Genomic DNA, 21,532 nt, shown 5'->3' on the forward strand with positions numbered 1-21,532 from the left:
GGATTCGGGCTCGCTGGTGGGTGGCTCGAGCGTCTCCGGACCCGGGGGACCCTGTGGTCACTCCGATCTGAAAGGGGCTGGCGGTTTAGGATATGTAGGTGAACGGCCGGAGCCGTGTTACGTTCGTGACGCCACCCACGGGATGTGGTGAAGGTGGACACCACCGCTGGAGTTTACGGGGCACCCTGGGGAGATGTTGCGCAGCAAGTTGTTAACCCCTCCGTGGGTAGGGATGGTGGCCCTGGAACCCGTTGGGGGGGCTAGTTGGGCGGTGCAGGGAGATGGGCGGCCGGAGGGCACTGATGTACTCACGATTATCCACACACACAAGTCTCTGGTAAACCAAGGTGTTGGTGGGCGGTGCCCGCAGCCGGCTGCAGTCTGGTCCCCCACCTGGCTGGTGGTCTCTGTCTTTCTCCCGCACCTGTTTTGTGATGATGGACTACCTGCGCCTGCAACATCAGGAGTCCGCTCCCCGGCTTTTGGTTGTCGGAGTAGCCCTTTGCCCGCAGACGCTGTCTTCAGTCGGGACTTTGGGTGGGAAAGGACCTATAATCCTAGCCGCAATCAGTTAATTAGCTAGCCCCCAGTAGCTTCTGGACCTAGCTTCAGGATCTGAGTACCCCCTTTGTGCTCCGGTTTCCAGTCGGTTCCCCGGGTCGGTACCGGCGGGCCACTACCCTGTCCCGGTCCACCACGGTTCCACCGAGCCATCTTCCCAGCTCCTGCAGGCAGAGGCCTCCGTATGCCTCCTAGCCAAAGGTGCCCGGGCTCCTACCCTGGCACCTATCAGTCTGCTACAGGCCTGTCTCACAGGCCTGACCTCCTCCACTGAACTCTCAAACTCCACTTGACTGTCAAACTGAACTCCTTGTTAAAACTCAACTGTGTTCCTGCCTCAGGCTCTCTGAACTCCTCGGTGGGCGTGGCCAACCGCCTGGCCCCACCCCCTGGTGTACCCATCAAGCTCTGAGGGAGGTGACTAGGCTTTAAATGGTTGGCTGATGACACCTTTTTAGGGGACTGGTGTTGTGCGGGGCTCTAACTGTGACTACCTGGCTAGTCCAGGGCGTCCTATTTGCCTGCTAACTGCATTCTGAAGCTGCACTGTTTGTAGCTTCAGCATCTCCCTAGTACTGTGTGACATGCTACTCCTCTGCCCTCTGGTGGATTACCTGCAAACTGCACTCTGAAGCTGCACTGTTTGTAGCTTCAGCGTATCCCTCAGTACAGTGTAACACCGGCAAGCATGACATTATCTTCAGCATTTTACATTATTTTCCCTGTGTCACTATGGCTCAGGTGTCTGCATTCACACAGCTGATCCAGACCCTCCCCCAGTAGGTCATAGGATCTACGCTCCCAGGTTGTGCAACAACTGCAGCAAATTGCTGGGTTTCTGGTCTCGCTGCATGCCCAGGCACAACCAGAACTCAAGATAGCCCTCCCGGAAAAGTTTTCTGGTGGGAGGGATAAGTTTACCACCTTCAGGGAAGCCTGTAAATTGTACTTCAGGTACCGCTCTCGAACGTCCGAGAGTGAGGAATAGCGGGTGGGGATAGTAGTCTCTCTATTGCAGGGAGATCCCCAGTCCTGGGCCTTTTCTCTGCTGACTAACTCGCAGGCATTGCAGTCAGTAGACAAATTTTTTGCGGCTCTGGCCTTGGTGTATGGAGACCCTGACAGCATCACGCTGTAGAGGAGTATTGTTCGGAGTTCTGGAGGTAGGCCACTGACATCCAGTGGAATGACCCAGTGCTAAGGAGTAATTTCATGGAGGTGTTGTCAGATAGGCTGAGGGACTCTCTGGTGCAATACTCTGCATCGGAGTCGTTGGAGGCCACCATGGCTCTTTCTATACAAGTAGATCACTGTTTCAGGGAGAGATCCTCTAGAACCATGTCCCCTGTCATTTTCCCCAGGGAACATTTTCCGTTGGTGCAATCCGATGAACCTATGCAGTTGGGGGGAGCCTCCCCTCAGTTGCGGTCGCTTGCGGTTTGTCGTGGGTCTGGGTCTTGCTTTTACTTTGGGGACAATGGTCATTACATCGGGACCTGTCCTGGAAGATCTCATCCCAGTCCATCATGCAATAAGCCAAGTCCATCTGGCAACAAATCACATCCTCCTGGTCAAGTGGAGGAAAACGACCAAGCAGTGTACATCTCCTCCATCTATATGGCCCAGTTTACCATCACAGCAGAGGTGGCTATAGGTGGGAAGACTGAGATGATCTCTGTGTTGGTGGACAGCACAGCCAGTGCCAATTTGGTGGATTCTTGCTTTGTTCAGACTCGGCGGTCTGACACGTAGTGCTCTGACACGTAGTGCTCTGACAAGGTCTATTCCCATCCAGGCTATTGACTCAGGTCCACTTAGCCAGAGAGAGTTCACACATACCGTGCCTAATATCAACCTGCGAGTGGGCTCAGTTCATTAGGAACATTTATCATGTTATGTCCTGGAGGGTCGATCCACTCCTATCGTGCTGGGACTTCCCTGATTGAAGAGTTATAACCCAGTGATAGACTGGCAGTCTGGTGAAGTTGTCAGTTTTTGTGAGACTAAAGGACCATTTAAACGCTGCGACATGGCTAATGATTTATCGTCGGGGTCACGGTGTTTGTGACGCACATCCGGCGTCGTTAGAGACATCGCAGTGTGTAACACGTACGAGCGACCTTAAACGATCGCAAAAGAGACAAAAATCGTTGGTTTTAGAGAGGTCGTCCAAACACCAAAAATCGTTGTCTCGTACGTAGCGATGTTGTTCGTCGTTCCTGCAGCTCTACACATCGCTCCATGTGACACCGCAGGAGCGAGGAACATCTCCTTACCTGCCTCCACCGGCAATGAGGAAGGAAGGAGGTGGGCGAGATGTTACGTCCCGCTCATCTCCGCCCCTCCACTTCTATTGGCCGGCCGCTTAGTGACGTCGCGGTGATGTCACTGTGACGTCGAACGCACCTCCCCCTTGAAGGAGGGATTGTTCGGCTGTCACAGCGATGTCGCTGCACAGGTATGTGCGTGTGACGCTGCTGTAGCGATAATGTTCGCTACGGCAGCGATTACTGTGACACTCTGGACTAGTCAGGTCGTCCCAGGTAGTCACACACACACACCCCCCTCCCCGAGTAGGTGACAGCAGCCAACCAAGAAACCCTTGTCACCACCCTCCAGGTTTGATGTCCACACCAGGAAGGGGTGGAGCCAGGCGGTTGGCTCCACCCACCGAGGAGTTCACAGGCCTGGAGGCGGGAAAAGACACAAGTTCTAGAGCAGTGTGGAGAGTAGCCTTGAGTGAAGGAGGGAGGACGAGTTCAAGGGCAGACCTGTGAACAGGCCTGCCAACAGACTACTCCGGTGGGTCGGAGCATAGTCACCTTTGGCAAGGAGGCAGACGGTGGTGGCCGCCTGCAGGAGCTGGGATTACAGCCGGTGGAACCGTAGGGACCAGGGTCGGGCGGTGGCCCGCCGGTACCGAACTGGGGAGCCAATTGGAAACCGGAGCACCAGAAGGGGTACTCAGACCCAGTACAAAGCCCTGAACCGAAAGGGCCAAGTCAAATCAACTGATTGAGGACTGGACTTAAGGACCTATCCCACACAAGACCCGTTAGAAGACAACAGCCCAACCATACCGGGTAAAGCCACCGCCAAGGCATAGAGACCCAAAGGGCCAGCGTCTGCAGGCAAACGGGCTCCTACGGCATACACAAGTTGGGGAGCGGACTACCGTTGCTTAGGCATAGGAGTCAAACATTTATACAAAGAGGTGCAGGAGAAAGGCGGAAAGCACCAACCTATTCTGGGAGAAGCTGCAGCCGGCTGCGGGCCCCGTTCATCACCCCGTGTATTGTGTCATAGTGAGTACACCAGCACAGCATCAGCACCCAGCACGCACCCGCTCCCACGCCCCAGCACCTCCCTCGGGCTCCCGGGACCATCGCTCCCCTACCCATGGAGGGGTCAACACCAAGCTGCGCAACACCGTCCTCGGGAGGCCTAGTTAACGGCAGCGGTGGTGTCCATCCATTCACCACAACCCGTGGGTGGCGTCACGAACTTTCATCCCCTTACATACCACCGCGGCCCAGGCCGTGGAACTCCCCGTCAAGTCCCTGCTTGTAGCGCCAACCCCCTTGCAGAGCGACGTGACTCCTGGGTCCGTGAGGAGCTCGAGCCACCACCCACCGTACGAGCACGGATCTGAGCGGCTCGGCGGTCGCAGCCGAGCCCGTGGGGCGGTACATTACCACATATCGCTCGTACGACGGGGGCAGGTGCTATCGCGCTCGACATCGCCAGCAAATGCTAGCGATGTCGCAGCATGTAAAGCACCCTTTAGTGTCTATGTGCTACCATTGCTGCAGTACGTATTAAACACTGTCCACCCTGCCTACCAGCAGTGGCCTCTAAAGTGTCAAATAAAAGTAAGGGTGCGCTACCCCCGCCTCAGGGAAAGAGTAGGCCTCAGTGCAGCTTTGGTAGATGTGATTGGGGGAGGGTAGTCGGTCCCTCTGAGTGTGCGGTTCCAGAGTGTAAGTTTTGGAATGGGCGGGGAGACTCCTCTGTTTTCGGCTCTGCTAGGAATTCTTCCTCTACCAACCAATGCATGAGTGTGAATTGAGGTCCAGGTCCGGACCTGTGTAAAAATGACCTTGTATCGGTGTCCACCAAGAACACCAGGTGGAAGTGTGTGTTTGGGGCTCTAAGCTCAAAATTGTTCGGTCCCTTTAGGGTTCTTAACATTCTAAATCCTATGTCTGTACAGCTGGAGTTACTCCCGGAACTAAACACCCATGACGTAGTCCACAGGTCCCTGCTCCGGAAGTGAGTGTTGCCCCCTACTGGTAACTAGGGGGACCTGCTCACTTTGAAATGATCGTACCTATCTTGAGAGTCCGTAGGCCTCTCATTAAGGGGGAGGTACTGTCATGAGCGTTTCCCTGCATGTTGAGACCAGTGACAGCCTTTGGACTGGAGCCTCCCATCTGGCTCTCTTCATTTAAATGGGTTTAATTTCTCCTGGCACTGAAGGGGTTAAGTGCCAGTTTTGCTATTGCAGCTTTTTCAAAGCAGTTCCTTGATGAGTGATCAGCTGCGCTTACCAAGTAGTCAATCCCTTCAGCTTTAAATAGTGGTGTATCCCAGCATTCCCTCCTGAAGATACAAACTCCTTTATGTCCTGTGAGGAAGAATCTGCAAGTCGAGTTCCTGTGCTCAGGCTATATCCTTTTGTTTGTTAATTTTCCCCCTGTTTGTCTTTACTTCCCTGATGTGTTTTTAGTGCAGCGGTGAGGTCTAGTGAACTCCACCTGCCCCTCACTAGTCAGTGTTACTATAGGGTCTTCCAAGGGTCCCAAGTTCCTGTTTGGCGACAGTTGTGGAGACTCTATAGGGACTGGTGAGGAGAGAAGGGACAGTTGCAGGTGAGGTTAGGAGGTGCCCATCTACCTCTCTCACTAGTTCCAGGGCCTCCCGTTGCTTTTGTGTCCCTGGTGCCCCCCTGTTCATGTGTTTTTTGTAGGTATGAACAAACCTTGCTACACCCGGCGAGCATGACAGCTGCCAATAGGAATTTCAGGGCCCCATACTGGCTCCACCTCCACACATCCCTTCATTCACCCAGCTCCGCCTCCATTTAAAAGACGCTAGTACAGTTGATCAGTGGGAGTTGATCAGTGGGAATACCTTCTGTTAGCACTTACAGAACGTCTGACTCCCATGCAGCCGCTGGAAAGACACCATGGACTGCAGTGTCAGATGGCCCGACGGCGCCCCCTGCCTGCTGTGCCAACCTGCCCCCCTCTAGATACATTTCTGGACCCCACCCCTGCCCCTGGGGCCCAGCGAGCTGGAGATGAAAAGAGGAGAGGCCCGAGCTGACTGTGTGTCCGCACCCCCCTCTTTGCTTGTGCTCACTGGGCTCCATTCAGGATTAAGGGCCGTAATACTCTGATGGCGTCCCTGCGACTCTTCCAACCGTAGTCATCCCCAATGCAACTCTCTGTCTGCCCAGAAGGACTGAACCAGGATGAAATCCTCAGGTAACTTGATCGGTTTCTGTGGCACCAAGTAACACGGTCTCCACGGATGGCGCTGGATGAAGTCCTCTCACGTCCTTTTCCTTGCATCTCACTCCCTCCACATACAAGATGGCCGACCCCATACTTCCTGGTCACCACTACCTCCTGATCCTCGCCTTTTCAGGCCCCCGTGAGTGCTATAAAAATATAATCTAGATGAGTCCAGATACCAGGATACAAAAGCTTCTATCCACAAAAGATTCTGCTTTTCTCTACACAGTGACCTCTTGTGGCAGGGAGTGAACACTGCAGTTTCTTTTTCCACCAAATCAGAAACCCATCAACTTTGCTGGCTGTGCCTCCCGACGTCTTCCCAGCACATAAGCCACAAACTGCAAGTCATCAATAGGTGGGAACCAGCTGTCCCTGCGACTCCTTTACGCTCCATTTGCTTGGTCGCTTGCTAGTGTAACGGGGTGCCAGGGGTGCCTCCAGGGTTGTAGTCGTGGCCCTTGCTATCAGGCTTACCCCTGGCTCCGCCGTCACTATCGGGACGGGAGATGTCTTGGTGGGGCAGAGTGTGGTGGTGCAGATGTCGTCCGACGTATAAACACTTTCCAGGCATGATTCGGTGCAAACAAAAGGCATTCTTTATTACACAGTTCTTCACACAACCGGCAGTTATAGATGACACTTCACACTTCCTTTAGCTGAGGGAAAGCCTGTCCTGACGTCTCCTCCAGTGGGGATGTGCCCGGCTAATCTGCTTCACCTGGCTCCCACTACGGCTACCCACAGACCAGACCCACACCGGTACTGCTTCGCACTTTGAGGTTCCGCCCGCTCCTTTTCTCTCCGGCTTCCCTATTCATCCAGCTGCCCCTGCTCTGCTTCCACTCTTGAGGACACTTCTTCTCTTCTTCCCTTCTTTCTTTCTTTCTTTCTTTCTTTCTGCCCACTCAGCTCCACACTCTGCCCCTGGCTGTTTCTTCTCTCCCGTCCCGGAATCAACTGACTTCAACACACACACACTTCTCTCTCAAAGCTGCCGGCTCCTCCTCTCTCCTGCCCTGTTTCTATGGGGACAGCCGTCCCACCCGGGCTCTAGGGGAAAACCCACTGCACAGTAAAAACATGTTTATTAATAACATCAACAGTAACTACCCCAGAGTGAGGTATCTTCAGGGGGAAACTGCACCTCCTTGTAAGGGGTCTGCCCACCCCTTACACTAGCACCATGCATCTCTTCCCATTTTCCTTTGTCCTCCTCCTCTTTCGCCCTACCTGCCTTCCCCGACCACAATCCCACCCATGATAGGGCTGAGGTCTGAAGGAGACCAAGTGTGCAGCGGCAGCCTTCCTCTCTTCTCAGGAAATCCACCTTCCATGGCAGCCTGGATGTTCGGTGTCTCCTGAGACTGCAGGAACATGCTCTACAACTAGCCTAGACCCTCCTGTTTCACATTCAGTCAAATCTGCTCGTCTAGAGAATTAATTATGCATCAAAATACCCATGGTTCTTCACACCAAACAAAAATGGCTGTCGATAAGGTCTCTTTCAAGTCCCCAACTTATATCCGCTTCTTTACCCTTCCACCTCCCACTCCTTAAAGAAGACGGGTCAGCACCTACTGGTTACACACTTTTGGTAATCCCTTATTAATCATCCTACACATTTTCTTAACCAGTCCAGGGCCCTCTTGTAGTTGGTGATTCCCTCTAGTAACTGTGGTCTCCTCAAGTAATTATGGTCCCCTCTAATAATTGTGGTCCCGTCTAATTAATGTGGTCCCGTCCAATAATTGTGGTCTCTTCTGGTAATTTTGGTCTCCTCTACTTTTGGTGCCGGTGGTCTTCACTAATGATTGTCATGTCCTCCTGTTTTGCTCTCTATGGTCACACTGGAGGAATATGGAACTGTTTCATCTCATAGTGACTTACCTGCGTGAGGGATTTAGGACTTTTTTTTAAGAAGATTTATACTTGTGTTTTCCCAACAGGGCGGCGCTCCAGCTCTATACCCAATGGATGAGGGATCTCAGGGTGCGTTGTGCTGTCTGGATAACAACCACACACACTTTATCCTGGTGGATGATGGGACGCATGGAAAGTATGGAATTGAAATCTCTCTGAGAAGTAGACTAGAAAAATATATCTCTGAGCAGACAATGCAGAAAGGAGGTGAGCACACCGTGATAGTAATGAGTAGACGTCTATGAAGAGTTGTGAACATAGAAATAGACTGGAGAGCAATAATTAGCGATTAGTGTTGAGTGAACCCAAGGTTTGGTGTTCGGTGTTCGCAACCAAACACAGACTTTACAAAAAAACCAAAACAATTCGGGTTTGGATTTTGGGTGCTTTTGTGTCGCCCAGGGATGGGGGGGGTACTCAGATCCGGGCCAAGGGGTCAGTTCTGCAGGTAGGTGGCGTGACCCGGTCTGTGATCCCAGGCTCCACAATAAAAGGGGGATCAGGTAGGGGGAATTGTCCATGACGCCACCCGTGGGTTGTGGTGATAAGGTGGTGGCACCGCCGCTGCCTCTGGGGACTGTGCCGGGACTGATGGTATGGGGCAGCAAGGTGGGATCCCCTCCACGGGTAAGGGAGGTGTAGTCCCGGGGCCCAATTGGGAGTGGTGGTTTGGGGGGTGACGGGTGCAGTCCTCGGCTTGGACGGGGTGGTGCAGGAGTACTCACAGTATAAAGCAATAACTTACACGAGTCCAGGAATGAACCAAGTTGCTGGTAACTGGTGCCCACGGCCAGCTGCTGTGAGGACGGGTCCCACACCCGTGTGTGTAAATCAGGTGCTCTTTTCCTGCCCGAGGTCTGTGTCTGCTTTGCACACTGGTCCGGACTGGATCCTGACAGCTGGCACCAGGGGGGCCACTACCCTCTCCCGGTCCACTTTGGGTCCCACAAGCGGCTGGCCTATTCCTCAGGCCCTTACTACTACTCTCCCTAGCTCCCCACTGGAGCTGCATCCAGACTTCTCTCCTCCTGCAGACTGACTTCAGCTCACACTCTGCTCTTTCTAAGGTCCTCTTTCCCCCCTCCCGTTTTCCTGGGGAGGGGGTGAGTGGGGCCTGATTGGCTAGTGTGCGTTTGTGTGGGAAACTCCCCAAGGGAGAGTGAGATCTGCACCAAAAACATGGATGCAGACCTCTGTGACACCCTGGTTTTGCCAGGGCGGCACACTTTACATATGAAAACCACTCATGAGAGCATCGCTGTGCTTGGGTACGCTCGTTGATCGGATACACTCAGTCCTCAGCCTAGTGTGAGCTACTTGCAGTGTTTCAACGGCTTGCAGTGGGGGAACAACAGCGTGATCAGATGTAGTGTGCACCAAAGAAAAAATGGCTGGCTGCATGTCGGGGGAGATCTGAACTGCCCAATCAGTGTCTTCCATTGGAGTTCAGGTCAAGTCCAGGTCCAGAACAGTACTTTATCTAAAGTCCAGCTGAACAAAACTTCCATGGGTGTACTTATCTCTAGTAATGAGAGTACACTACAATACTTGAGTACTCGATTTAAGCAAGTTGGCCGCTCGGACAAGAGTAACAAGTATAATGGAAATAAATGGGAAACTTGAGCATTTTTCCAGAAGGCCCTACCAGGAGGCCTAGGGGAGGGGGGAAAAAAAAAATCGCTAAATTGCATGGAAACAGCACACAAATGGAATGGGAACAGCATGGGGAAGACACCTGGACAGATATTTGATTCCCAGATCGCTGCTGGGAACTAAATCAATAAATAATACATTTTTGAAAAAAGGTGTGTAGTCCCCCCATTTTTGATAACCAGCGCAGGAAAAGCAGACAGCTGGTGGCTGGTATTATCAGATTGGAAAGGTCCATGGTTATTGGGCCCTCCCTCCCTACAAATATCAGCCCACAGATGCCCCAGAAAAAATGCAGCTATTAGAAAGCATTTTGCCTGGCTCTTCTCAATTGACCTAGTCCATTGGGAGTGCAGGTAATGGTTTTTGAGGTTGATGTCAGCTGTGTAGTGTCAGTTAGCACCAAGCTCAGGGATTAGTAATGGAGAGGCGTCTATCAGACACCCCAATTACTAATCCAGTAAGTGAAAGAAAAGACCCACAAAAATATTTTATTTAAATAAAGATTCCCCCACACTATCCCTGATTCACCAACTTATTATCAAACGAGAAGCTTCTTCGTCAAAATCCACTATCCCCAAATGCAGCTCCGGCGACTGGGAATAGCAGTAAAGTGCAGCTATTCACAGGCACCTGGTAGTGCCGTCAGCTCTACGCTGCGCTCAGTGAGACCCGGCGATGCTGTTGAGTGTTGTGGTCATACCCAGCTTATGTGAATGGCTGCACTTTACTGCTATTCACAGTCGCCGGAGCTGCATTCGGGGTTTGTGGATTTTGACGAAGAAGCTTCATGTTTGATAATAAATTGGTGAATAAGGGATAGTGAGGGGGGCAGAGTCTTTATTCAAATAAATGATTTTTTCTGTGTGTGTGTTTTTTTTTATTACCGGGATAGTAATAAGGGAGTTTGATATTCGCCTCTCCATTACTAACCGCTGGGCTTGATGCCTGCTGACATTACACAGCTGACATCAACCCTACAAGTATTACCCCAATCACCACTGCACCAGGGAATCAGGCTGAGAGAAGCACCAGAAGTGGAGCATCTAATAGCTGTGGGCTGCTATTTTTAGGCTGGGAAAGGCCAAATAATCATGAACCTTCCCAGCTTGATACTATCAGACCAAAGCTGTCTGCTTTATCTTGGCTGGTTATCAAAAATACTCAGCTGAGTAATGACCGTACTCAAGCACCCCGATGCTCATATATCACTTGTAATTATCTGTCCAGCATATATCCAGTATCACCCATTTCAGGTGTCCCCACCACAGAGGTGACCAATGACGCTGTTACATGAACAAGTTTCTCATTCCAGGTCGCTGCAATCTGTACTGCCAAGTTACATCTGAATATAGAAAACATGTTAAACACATGGAAACACCAGAATAACATGTTTATAAGGGATACACATTCGACCTAAACTCCTCCATGGTCCATGGGTCTTAGGGTCGGCCACTCATTTTCGGTACAGGCCATCAGAATGTATAGAGTGTTTCTGCTTTGACTGGTTCTGAAATCTCAAAGACCTCAAAGGTCAATGTTGTCCTATTTTACAAAGACCAAGAGGGTCTTTGTAAGACTGATAAGGGAGTGTTGAGCCTCTGAATTTTTGTGGACTATAAACATTGATTAAGTGCTCTGACCCTGACTGTGTAATGGACAAGAGGCAGAATATTCTGGCCATGCAGCTCTTCAGGATTCGGCCATGTTGTGCTCTTCATACATTGCACTAATATGCCTGCCGCGTGTCACGGGGGTCTACAGATGGATCAGGGGCTCCTAGGCTGACCCTAAGACTGGGGCCCCTGTGCTGTCCCTTATCTCGAAGGTAGATTTGATGGTAGCCAGGTTCGAGCCCCCAGTGTGACCCTGTCTCCTGTCCGAGCCCTGATACTATTCCCCTTCATCCTGGGAGTGCACCGAAAACCCAGTAACCAAAACCCCACAAACAGGCACAGACAAGGGTAAAAGAAAACTTGCACATGGAGCACCCCACGGGGTCTTGGGGAATACTCGTCACCAGGCCGGTGAGGGTCAGGGGATTTCATGGGTGGCCATGCCCGGTTTCGTGACACCGAGGTGTCCATGAAGGGATGGATGGTGGGATGAAGTGGGGAGTAGAGTTGAGCGCGGTTCGCGGTTCGAGGTTCTCGAGTTCGCGGCTCGAGTGATTTTGGGGGCTGTTCTAGATAGAACTAGAACTCGAGCTTTTTGCTAAAGCTCGATAGTTCTAGATTCGTTCGAGAACGGTTCTAGCAGCAAAAAGACAAGCTAATTCCTAGCTGGCTTTCCGCTGTAATAGTGTAAGTCACTCTGTGACTCACACTATTATGAAATTTCAGTGTATAGTGTGCGGGAACAGCGCATTCAGATCACTGCTGTATGGATAATGGCGATCGCCATTTTTTTTTTTTTCCTTGTCTTCCTTCCCTTAGCGCGCGCGTGTAGTGGGGCGGGCCAGCATGTCAGCCAATCCCAGACACACACACAGCTAAGTGGACTTTTAGCCAGAGAAGCAACGGCATGTGTGATAGGATGTCCATGTCACATGTCCCTGCATTATAAAAACGAGTATCTGCCCGTCCGGACGCCATTATCTGCCTTCTGCGTCTGGGTGTCAGTCACCGCTGGCGTAGCTCCTGTCTCCGATACTGCTGTGTACGCTCTATACACAGCGCTGTACAGCATTGGGATAGCACTTTCTATCAGTCCTTTTAAGGGCTAATACCGGCAGGGTCAGAGCCATAGGTGACAGGTCCTGAAAACAGAGTTTAACAGCTACACAAGATGACAGCGTCTGTGTAGCTAAGGTCAGGGATTTCCCCGCTGCATTTCCCCATTAGGAGGGATATAAAGGGGGGCTTCCTTTCCTCTACCCAGACCCACAACACTGCCACTGTACCCTCCTGCCCTTTGCACACTCAAACTCATTGTTACTAAGCCATTATACTAGCAAACACTGAGGAAACTTAGTGTCATCCTAAAAGTGGCTGTTGGACTTCTGTATTGTCCCACTGGTGCAAATCTATTTGCAGCACCACTGCATTGCACACTCAAACTCATTGTTACTAAGCCATTATACTAGCAAACACTGAGTGAACTTAGTGGCATCATAAAAGTGGCTGTTGGCCTTCTGTATTGTCCCACTGGTGCAAAGCTATTTGCAGCACCACTGCATTGCACACTCAAACTCATTGTTACTAAGCCATTATACTAGCAAACTATGCTGCCAGTTTAAGGGCCTTAGTTGCATTGTCAGGGATAATTATTGTTGTTTATTCTGCTGTTAATAAAGCTAGACCACCGCTGCAATCTACACCACCTCTCAATTTTTACTACCACATTTTAAGTGCACAATCTTGTCGCAATCAAAATGAGTGGCAAAATGACAGATGCTGGTGGAAAGGGGAAGAGGCATGTTGGAAAAGGAAAAAAAAGGGTTTGTCCGTGGGGAAGGTGGCAAAGCTCCATTAACATCTGCTGAAGATAGACCATCTTCCAGCAAAAGTAAGATGTCTACTACTTACCGTGGACAATCCGATGTGCTCCCTTTTTTACGGACACGAACAACTGGAACAAAGGTAGATGATGGCCAAAAAAGGAAAATGCTTGAATGGATCTCAAGTGGTCCAACAAGTGCCGCATCCAAAAAACACCAGTCCTCTGAGTTGTCATCCCAATCAAACTTGCTTTCTCCCAGCTCTGAAGTCTCCATCGGCCCTGCACAGTATGGTGGAACTGAGATGGCTGAGTCTGCAGAGCTGTTCAGTCACACTATAGCCTGGGAATCAGAGGTCTGCTCCCAAGCTACAGTGAGTACAGACCAGGAAATGGTCTGCAGTGATGCCCAGAACCTTTGTGACTCTGATTCAGGCCGTGAGGACCAAGTTTCTGAGCATAATGTTGACCCTTTGTCACAAACTGTAACACCTGTGGTTATAGACAATGAGGAACATACTGATGACGATGAGATGCAGATACCAGATTGGGATGACAACTTAAATATTCGGTCAGGGCAAGAAGAGGCTCGCTCTGAGGGTGAGGGGAGTGCAAGCACAACAATTGATGAGGAAGTTCTAGATCCCACCTACTGTCAACCCACAGTCAGGCACTCGAGGAGGTCAACAGAGACGGTGGAGGAGGATGCAACTGACGACGAAGTTACCTTGCGCCTTACTGGACAGAGTCGGAGCACTAGTAGCACGTCTACAACTGCATCCTCAGCCACCACTGTGCCTCTGAGCACTAGTCGGGGTGGATCAGCAGGTCGCATGCCCTCTAAGCCTTGCCTAGCCTGGTCCTTTTTTGACATAGCAAAAGATCGCCAAAATTATGTGATCTGTAAAATTTGTCACGATTCTGTTAGTAGAGGGCAAAACCTCAGCAGTTTGACAACTTCTTCCATGAATCGTCACATGAATAAATATCATATGTCCCGGTGGGAAGCTCACCGTGCTGCAATGCGGCCTAGCGGAGCGAACCATCCACCGCCTGCCCCTTCTAGTGCATCCGCGCGCTCTTCATCTTCTAGGACTGTGGGGACAGCTGTCACACCTGGTTTTCCACGCACAACTTCCACCACTGTAACCGCAACAGGCAGTTTGCTTGGTAGGTCGTCAGTTGGTTTGGAAGGGGAAACAAGTGCGTGTGCACAGCTCTCTCAGACATCGATAGCACCAACGTTGGATGAAGGCAATATCATGTCTACGCCTGCACTTTCCTCACAAAGCAGCATTTTTCCAGGGACACCCTACTCAACACCGTCTCCACACAGCAGCCAGATCTCTGTCCCTCAGATGTGGACAAATAAAAGGCCATTTCCTGCGACCCATGACAAAGCTAAGAGGTTGACTTTATCCGTCTGTAAGCTCTTGGCTACCGAAATGCTGCCTTTCCGCCTGGTGGACACACAGGATTTTAGAGACCTTATGTCTGTCGCTGTGCCCCAGTACCAGATGCCCAGTCGCCGCTACTTCTCTAAGAAAGGTGTGCCCGCGCTACATCAGCATGTCGCACACAACATCACCGCTTCCTTGAGAAACTCTGTGTGTCAACGGGTGCATTTCACCACCGATACTTGGACCAGTAAGCATGGACAGGGACGTTACATGTCGCTGACTGGGCACTGGGTAACTATGGTGATAGATGGTGAAGGGTCTGCTGCACAAGTCTTGCCATCCCCACGAATTGTGTGTCAATCCTCTGTCTGTCCAAGTTCCGCCATTGCTTCTGCCTCCTCCGCCTCATCTGGGTCCTCCACCTCCGCCCCAAGCCTGCCTGGTCAGGCCACCAGCGTTCTCACTGCGCAGAAGGAATCACGCACCCCTCATTACTATGCTGGCAGCAGAGCGCAACGGCATCAGGCGGACTTTAGCTTGACATGTCTTGGAAATAGGAGTCACACAGCGGCTGAGTTGTGGGCAGCTCTGGAGACTGAGTTTAATAAATGGTTGTCTCCACTCAACCTGCAGCCTGGTAAGGCCGTGTGCGACAATGCTGCAAACCTGAGTGCGGCCCTTCGCCTGGGCAAGGCGACACACGTGCCTTGTATGGCTCACGTGTTGAACCTTGTTGTCCAGCAATTTTTAACACACTATCCCGGCCTAGATGGCCTTCTGACCAGGGCACGAAAACTGTCTGCTCACTTCCGCCGTTCAAGCGCCGCAGCTGAGCGACTTGCATCGCTCCAGAAGTCTTTCGGCCTGCCGGTTCATCGCCTGAAATGCGATGTGCCGACACGCTGGAATTCGACTCTCCACATGTTACAGCGACTGTGGCAGCACCGCCGAGCCCTGGTGCAATACATCATGACGTATAGCCTGGGCCAACGAGATGCAGAGGTGGGGCAGATCACCCTGATGGAGTGGTCTCAGATCAAGGACCTATGCACCCTTCTGCACAGTTTCGACATGGCGACGAATATGTTTAGCGCTGACAATGCCATTATCAGCATGACGATTCCAGTCATTTACATGCTGGAGCACACGCTAAACACTATTCGGAGTCAGGGGGTGGGACAACAGGAAGGGGAGGAACTACAGGAGGATTCATATGCGCAAGACACAACAACATCACCAAGGTCCAGACGTTCATCATCACTAAGGCGGCAGGCATGGGACCATGGGGGACAGGGATCAACAAGGGCGCATGGTAGCAGGCGAAATGTTGAGGAAGGTGCAGGAGAACATGAAATGGAACGAACTGTCCATGGACATGGAAGACTCAGCGGATGAGGGAGACCTTGGTCAAATTTCAGTTGAAAGAGGTTGGGGGGAGATGTCAGAGGAAGAAAGAACGGTTAGCACCTCTATGCCACAAACACAGCGTGGACTTGGTCCGCATGGCTGTGCAAGACACATGAGCGCCTTCTTGCTGCACTACCTACAACATGACCCTCGTATTGTCAAAATTAGAAGTGATGATGACTACTGGATTGCCACACTATTAGATCCCCGGTACAAGTCCAAATTTTGTGACATAATTCCAGCCATAGAAAGGGACGCACGTATGCAGGAGTATCAGCAGAAGCTGTTACTCGATCTTAGCTCGGCTTTTCCACCAAACAACCGTGGTGCAGGAAGTGAATCTCCCAGTTGTAACTTGACAAACATGGGACGGTCTCGTCATCTTCAACAGTCTACCCGTACCAGCAGCACCGTATCTGGTGCTGGAAACAGCAATTTTATTGAATCTTTTCATAATTTTTTTAGACCATCCTTTGTAAGGCCACCAGAGACAACAAGTCTGACACATAGTCAACGGCTGGAGAGGATGATACAGGAGTATCTCCAAATGAACATCGATGCCATGACTCTGCAACTGGAGCCTTGCTCATTTTGGGCTTCAAATCTAGAAAAATGGCCAGAGCTCTCCACTTACGCCTTGGAGATTTTGTCGTGTCCAGCTGCCAGCGTTGTCTCTGAACGTGTCTTCAGTGCTGCTGGGTGTGTGCTGACAGATAAGCGCATGCGTCTGTCCAGTGACAATGTGGACAGACTGACGTTCATCAAAATGAACAAGTCATGGATCCACAAGGAATTTACTACCCCTGTATCATCCTGGAGAGAGTAAATGCTTGTGGATTTGGAATGTGCTTGATGCAAATCAAAACATCCTGTTTACAACTAGGGCACAAGTGCTGCCACTGATGGGGTGTCTGTGTGGCCCAATTTTTGGAAAAAAAGGGAGACTCCGCTTGGAGTAACCCTTGCTTGCTGTGTTTTTTAAAAGGAGCCAAGATGAACAAGTCATGGTTCAGCAAAGACTTTGCTACCTACCCCGGGGTCATCCTGGGGACGGATAAGAATGGCGTATTTTTGAATGTGCTTGATGCAAATCTAGCTGTGAAGTGTACAACTGGGGCACAAGTGCTGCCACTGAAGGGGTGGGTGTGTGTGGGGCCCAATTTTTGGAAAAAAGGGAGACTCCGCTTGGAGTCACCTTGCGGTGTTTTACATGATTTTAGAAGGGCGTGCCATGCCTATATCTGTGTCTCCTCTTTTTCCTCGTTACACGCTTTTGTTTTCGCATGAGTATATGTCCTTGTCACATTCCCATGTGTTTGTGTTGTGTTGTGAGTTGTTTGTCACCTTTTGGACACCTTTGAGGGTGTTTTCTAGGTGTTTGTGAATGCCTACCATTGTTTCCTATGCGGTTCGAGTTCGGTTCGTCGAACGTTCGACGAACTGAACTCGAACGGGACCTCCGTTCGACGAACCAAACTCGAGCCGAACCACGACCGGTTCGCTCATCTCTAGTGGGGAGATGATGATGAAGGGGTTGAGGATGTTGGGAGTAGTTGTCTCGTGACGCCACCTGTGGTGTGCCGCCAGGATTTAGCCGACGCTGTGTGTGCTGTCCTCTGGGGCGGATGGTGTCGCAGCAGGGATAGTTGAGCTCCCCACAGGTAGAGCTAGGCCCCAGGGAGCATAATTTGGGTGGTAGTGACCATTGGCGCTGAAGCGAGGGGGCCGGCAATGAAGGGCTGACTCAGTAGTTTGTGGGTCAAGGTTTTTACTCACTGTACAGTTGTGACCCTTAGAGTGCCGGTCTCTGCCGTGATGGGCCCCAGCTGATCCCGGATAATTTCGAGGTCATCGCCGGTGTTCCCACTGTGTGTCCTTTCTGGTCGGGGTCCATCCAATCCCGTGGATGGAATGTGGAATAGCTGTGGGTGTTTCCTGCACTCTCCACAGACCCTAGAATCCCCAATAGCTGTAGAGAGCCCGGGCTGAGCTGCCTGCTCCAAGCCATGGGTCTTGTAGTGCTCCAGAAGGGTAAGGTGATGCCTGGATCAAGGTCCTGACTGTGCTCCTCACCTCAAGCTGTGCCCAGGGTAACTGCTCAAGTGTGAAGATGCTCCTTCCTTTTCTCCAAGTGGTGCTGTCCCCCAGGTGGTTGTCCTAGTGACAGGGAAGGTCCCATGCCTCATGATGGCCACCCCCCTGTCTACCCCAGGCCAATCCCAGTGGGAAAGCACCTAACTGTGTGTGGTTTGTAAATGTGAGAAACACCAACTATTAACCTCTTCCTTACCCGGGATGAGTACTGCACCTTAAATGAGATGCAGTACCCTGTGGCGACTGAAGCCTCAGGGGCGCCACACACACACTGCCCTTAACACAAAGGGGCGACAGTATGTGAACTGGGGAGTAATGCAAAAAGGGGTAGGAAATAAACGCACAACTGGAGCTCACCAGAAGGCAAAGCTATATCCGGCACTCAGCCCCAAAATCCAGGGCCCTATAAGGGCTGGAGATGGTGATCAGCAGCCTGAGCTCCTAGCAGTTGATCACAGGCCAGCAGAAATTAACTTCTGCTGTGCTGGAGAGCAGTGAAGCCAGAACCAGCCGATGCCCATGACAAGCTGTGAAACTAAAGAATCCCATGCAGTTTGTCGGACTCTGCAGTGTGAACAGAGTCTGACGCCACCATGATACCCACCGAGTGCAAAGCAGAACACCGCACGACACCGTGCCTGAGGTTGTTTGATTTCACTTCTTGGGGGACTGGAGCGCAGTTTTTCTTCCATTATTAGTGGTTGAAAACATGGAAGACAATGTCCGTGACAGCAGTCTCCTGCCTCTTCTACCTTGTGGGTCACATTCTTCACGAGTTGGAGGCCACAATAAATTCAAGGCTTGGGGAAGATGATATACAGCGTTATGTAGAGGGATCCTGCAGCTGATGTTACACACTAAGATTTGACATCTATTTTGTTGCTTAGGACCTGGTAGTAATAATGTAAATGACAGGAGACCACAGGGTTAACAATCAGGAATTCTATGGTAAGCCAAACAGTATGGGGTCACTAGCCACACAGTATAGCGTCACAAGTCATACAGTATGATGGTCACTAGCCACACAGTATGGGGTCACTAGCCACACAGTATAGCGTCACAAGTCATACAGTATGATGGTCACAAGCCAAACAGTATAGGGTCACTAGCCACACAGTATAAATGTAATGACCGTAGGTCTGAAGAGAATCCAGTGGGTCACAAACCGAGACCGAGGCAGAAATAAACAGGGGTTCCTTTACTGGGTTGAGAATTAGAGGATGATTCAGAATAAATAATGACTGACTTAAGAACCCCTCAAAGCACCACAAAAGTGCAATGAACACACTCAGCTTTTAGCCGGAATCAATGCCCCGATCTCAGAGTTCCCGGTTATGTGTATTACCTCAGGAACCGGGAAGAAATTTACCTCCTCACCAGGGTGAACAAAGAAAAACAATGAACTATAAAGGCAAGAGGTGTAAATCCAATGGGGGCCTCTGAGGGAACCTCTGAGGTAACGCACGGAGTATAACTTATCACCACTAATAACAAAGCCTTAAATGTTACCAACGTTGGTTTTACACGGAACAAAGGGATACCCGGGTATCTTAATGCTATGATACCGTTAACTTCAAGGGAAGTTTCACACAGGCCTGTAGTCAGAGTCCACTGTATATAACTCCAAAGAAGGAAGAAAATAGACACACAAAAATCTTCTTGCTCATGTCTTCACCCCGGTCCTGCCACGCACGGACCCCGGACTTAGTCGATATTAGCCAATTACTCCACACGAACATGGTCTCAGGCCCACAGCTCTGTAGTAATCCTCAGACAGAACACAGGCTTCCCCGGTCCAGAGAACAGCCCTCCCCTCAGAAAATTGGAGCTCCTTTCTCTCACATAGCGTCACAAGTCATACAGTATGATGGTCACAAGCCAAACAGTATGGTGGTCACTAGCCACACAGTATGGGGTCACTAGCCACACAGTATGGGGTCACTAGCCAAACAGTATGATGGTCACAAGCCAAACAGTATGGTGGTCACTAGCCACACAGTATGGGGTCACTAGCCACACAGTATGGGGTCACTAGCCAAACAGTATGATGGTCACAAGCCAAACAGTATGGTGGTCACTAGCCACACAGTATGGGGTCACTAGCCACACAGTATGGGGTCACTAGCCAAACAGTATGATGGTCACAAGCCAAACAGTATGGTGGTCACTAGCCACACAGTATGGGGTCACTAGCCACACAGTATGGGGTCACTAGCCACACAGTATGGGGTCACAAGCCACACAGTATAGGGTCACAAGTCACTCAGTATGATAGTCACTAGCCAAACAGTATGGTGGTCACTAGCCACACAGTATGGGGTCACTATCCACACAGTATGGAGTAACTAGCCACACACTATGAGGTCACAAGCCACACAGTATTGGGTCACCGGCCACACATTATGGGGTCACTCACAAGCCACACAGTATGGGGTCACAAGCCACACAGTATGGGGTCTCAAGTCACGCAGTATGATGGTCACAAGCCAAACAGTATGGTGGTCACTAGCCACACAGTATGATGGTCACTTGCCACACAGTATGGAGTCACTAGCCACACAGTATGGGGTCACAAGATACACAGTATAGGGTCACAAGTCACACAGTATGATGGTCACTAGCCACACAGTATGCGGTCACTAGCCATACAGTTTGGGGTCACAAGCCACACAGTATAGGCTCACAAGTCACACAGTATGTTGGTCACAAGCCAAACAGTATGGTGGTCACTAGCCACACAGTATGGGGTCACTAGCCACACAGTATGGGGTCACTAGCCACACAGTATGGGGTCACTAGCCACACAGTATGGGGTCACTAGCCACACAGTATGGGGTCACAGGCCACACAGTATGGTGGTCACAAGCCGCACAGTATAGGGTCACAATCCACACAGTATAGGGTCACAATCCACACAGTATGGGGTCACAAGTCACTCAGTATGGGGTCACAAGCCACACAGTATAGGGTCACTAGCCACACAGTATGGGGTCACAAGTCATTCAGTATGGGGTCACAAGCCACACAGTATCGGGTCACAGGCCACACATTATGGGATCACAGGCCACACAGTATGATGTCACAAGCCACACAGTATGGGGTCACAGGCCACACTGTATGGGGTCACAAGCCACACAGTATGGGGTCACAGGCCACACAGTATGGTGGTCACAAGCCACACATTATGGGGTCACAAGCCACACAGTATGGGGTCACAGGCCACACAGTATGGTGGTCACAAGCCACACATTATGGGGTCACAAGCCAGACAGTATGGTGGTCACAAGCCATTCAGTATGATGGTCACACGGCATCACAAGATGACTGTTAGGATAGTGGGGGATAGGGGCTGGTATGCTGTCCCTGACGCTAGGAGGTCCCAGGCTATGTCTAACCTCAGGGTTACTCCTGATGGTGGAGATGCCTGAGTGTTGTTCCTGACTATGCTCCTGACCAGTAATACTCTCATACGCTCCCTCAAGGGAAGAAAGGGGCAAGAGTGTGATGGAAAAAAAAGATAAAGACAGACAAGGGAAAACC

At 50.9% G+C, this 21,532-nt stretch overlaps 1 protein-coding gene across 1 annotated transcript in view; it reads left to right on the top strand.

Moving 5' to 3' along the window:
• The window catches only part of LOC142292392 (transient receptor potential cation channel subfamily M member 2-like), a 379,921-nt gene that overhangs the window by 242,930 nt on the left and 115,459 nt on the right, over nt 1–21,532 (top strand). The window contains exon 6 of the mRNA XM_075337740.1: nt 8,030–8,210. Within this exon, the coding sequence (XP_075193855.1) occupies nt 8,030–8,210 (181 nt within the window). The remainder of the gene's footprint in view (nt 1–8,029; nt 8,211–21,532) is intronic.

The sequence above is a fragment of the Anomaloglossus baeobatrachus genome, chromosome 2, assembly GCF_048569485.1.
Source record: "Anomaloglossus baeobatrachus isolate aAnoBae1 chromosome 2, aAnoBae1.hap1, whole genome shotgun sequence".
NCBI lineage: Eukaryota > Metazoa > Chordata > Amphibia > Anura > Aromobatidae > Anomaloglossus > Anomaloglossus baeobatrachus.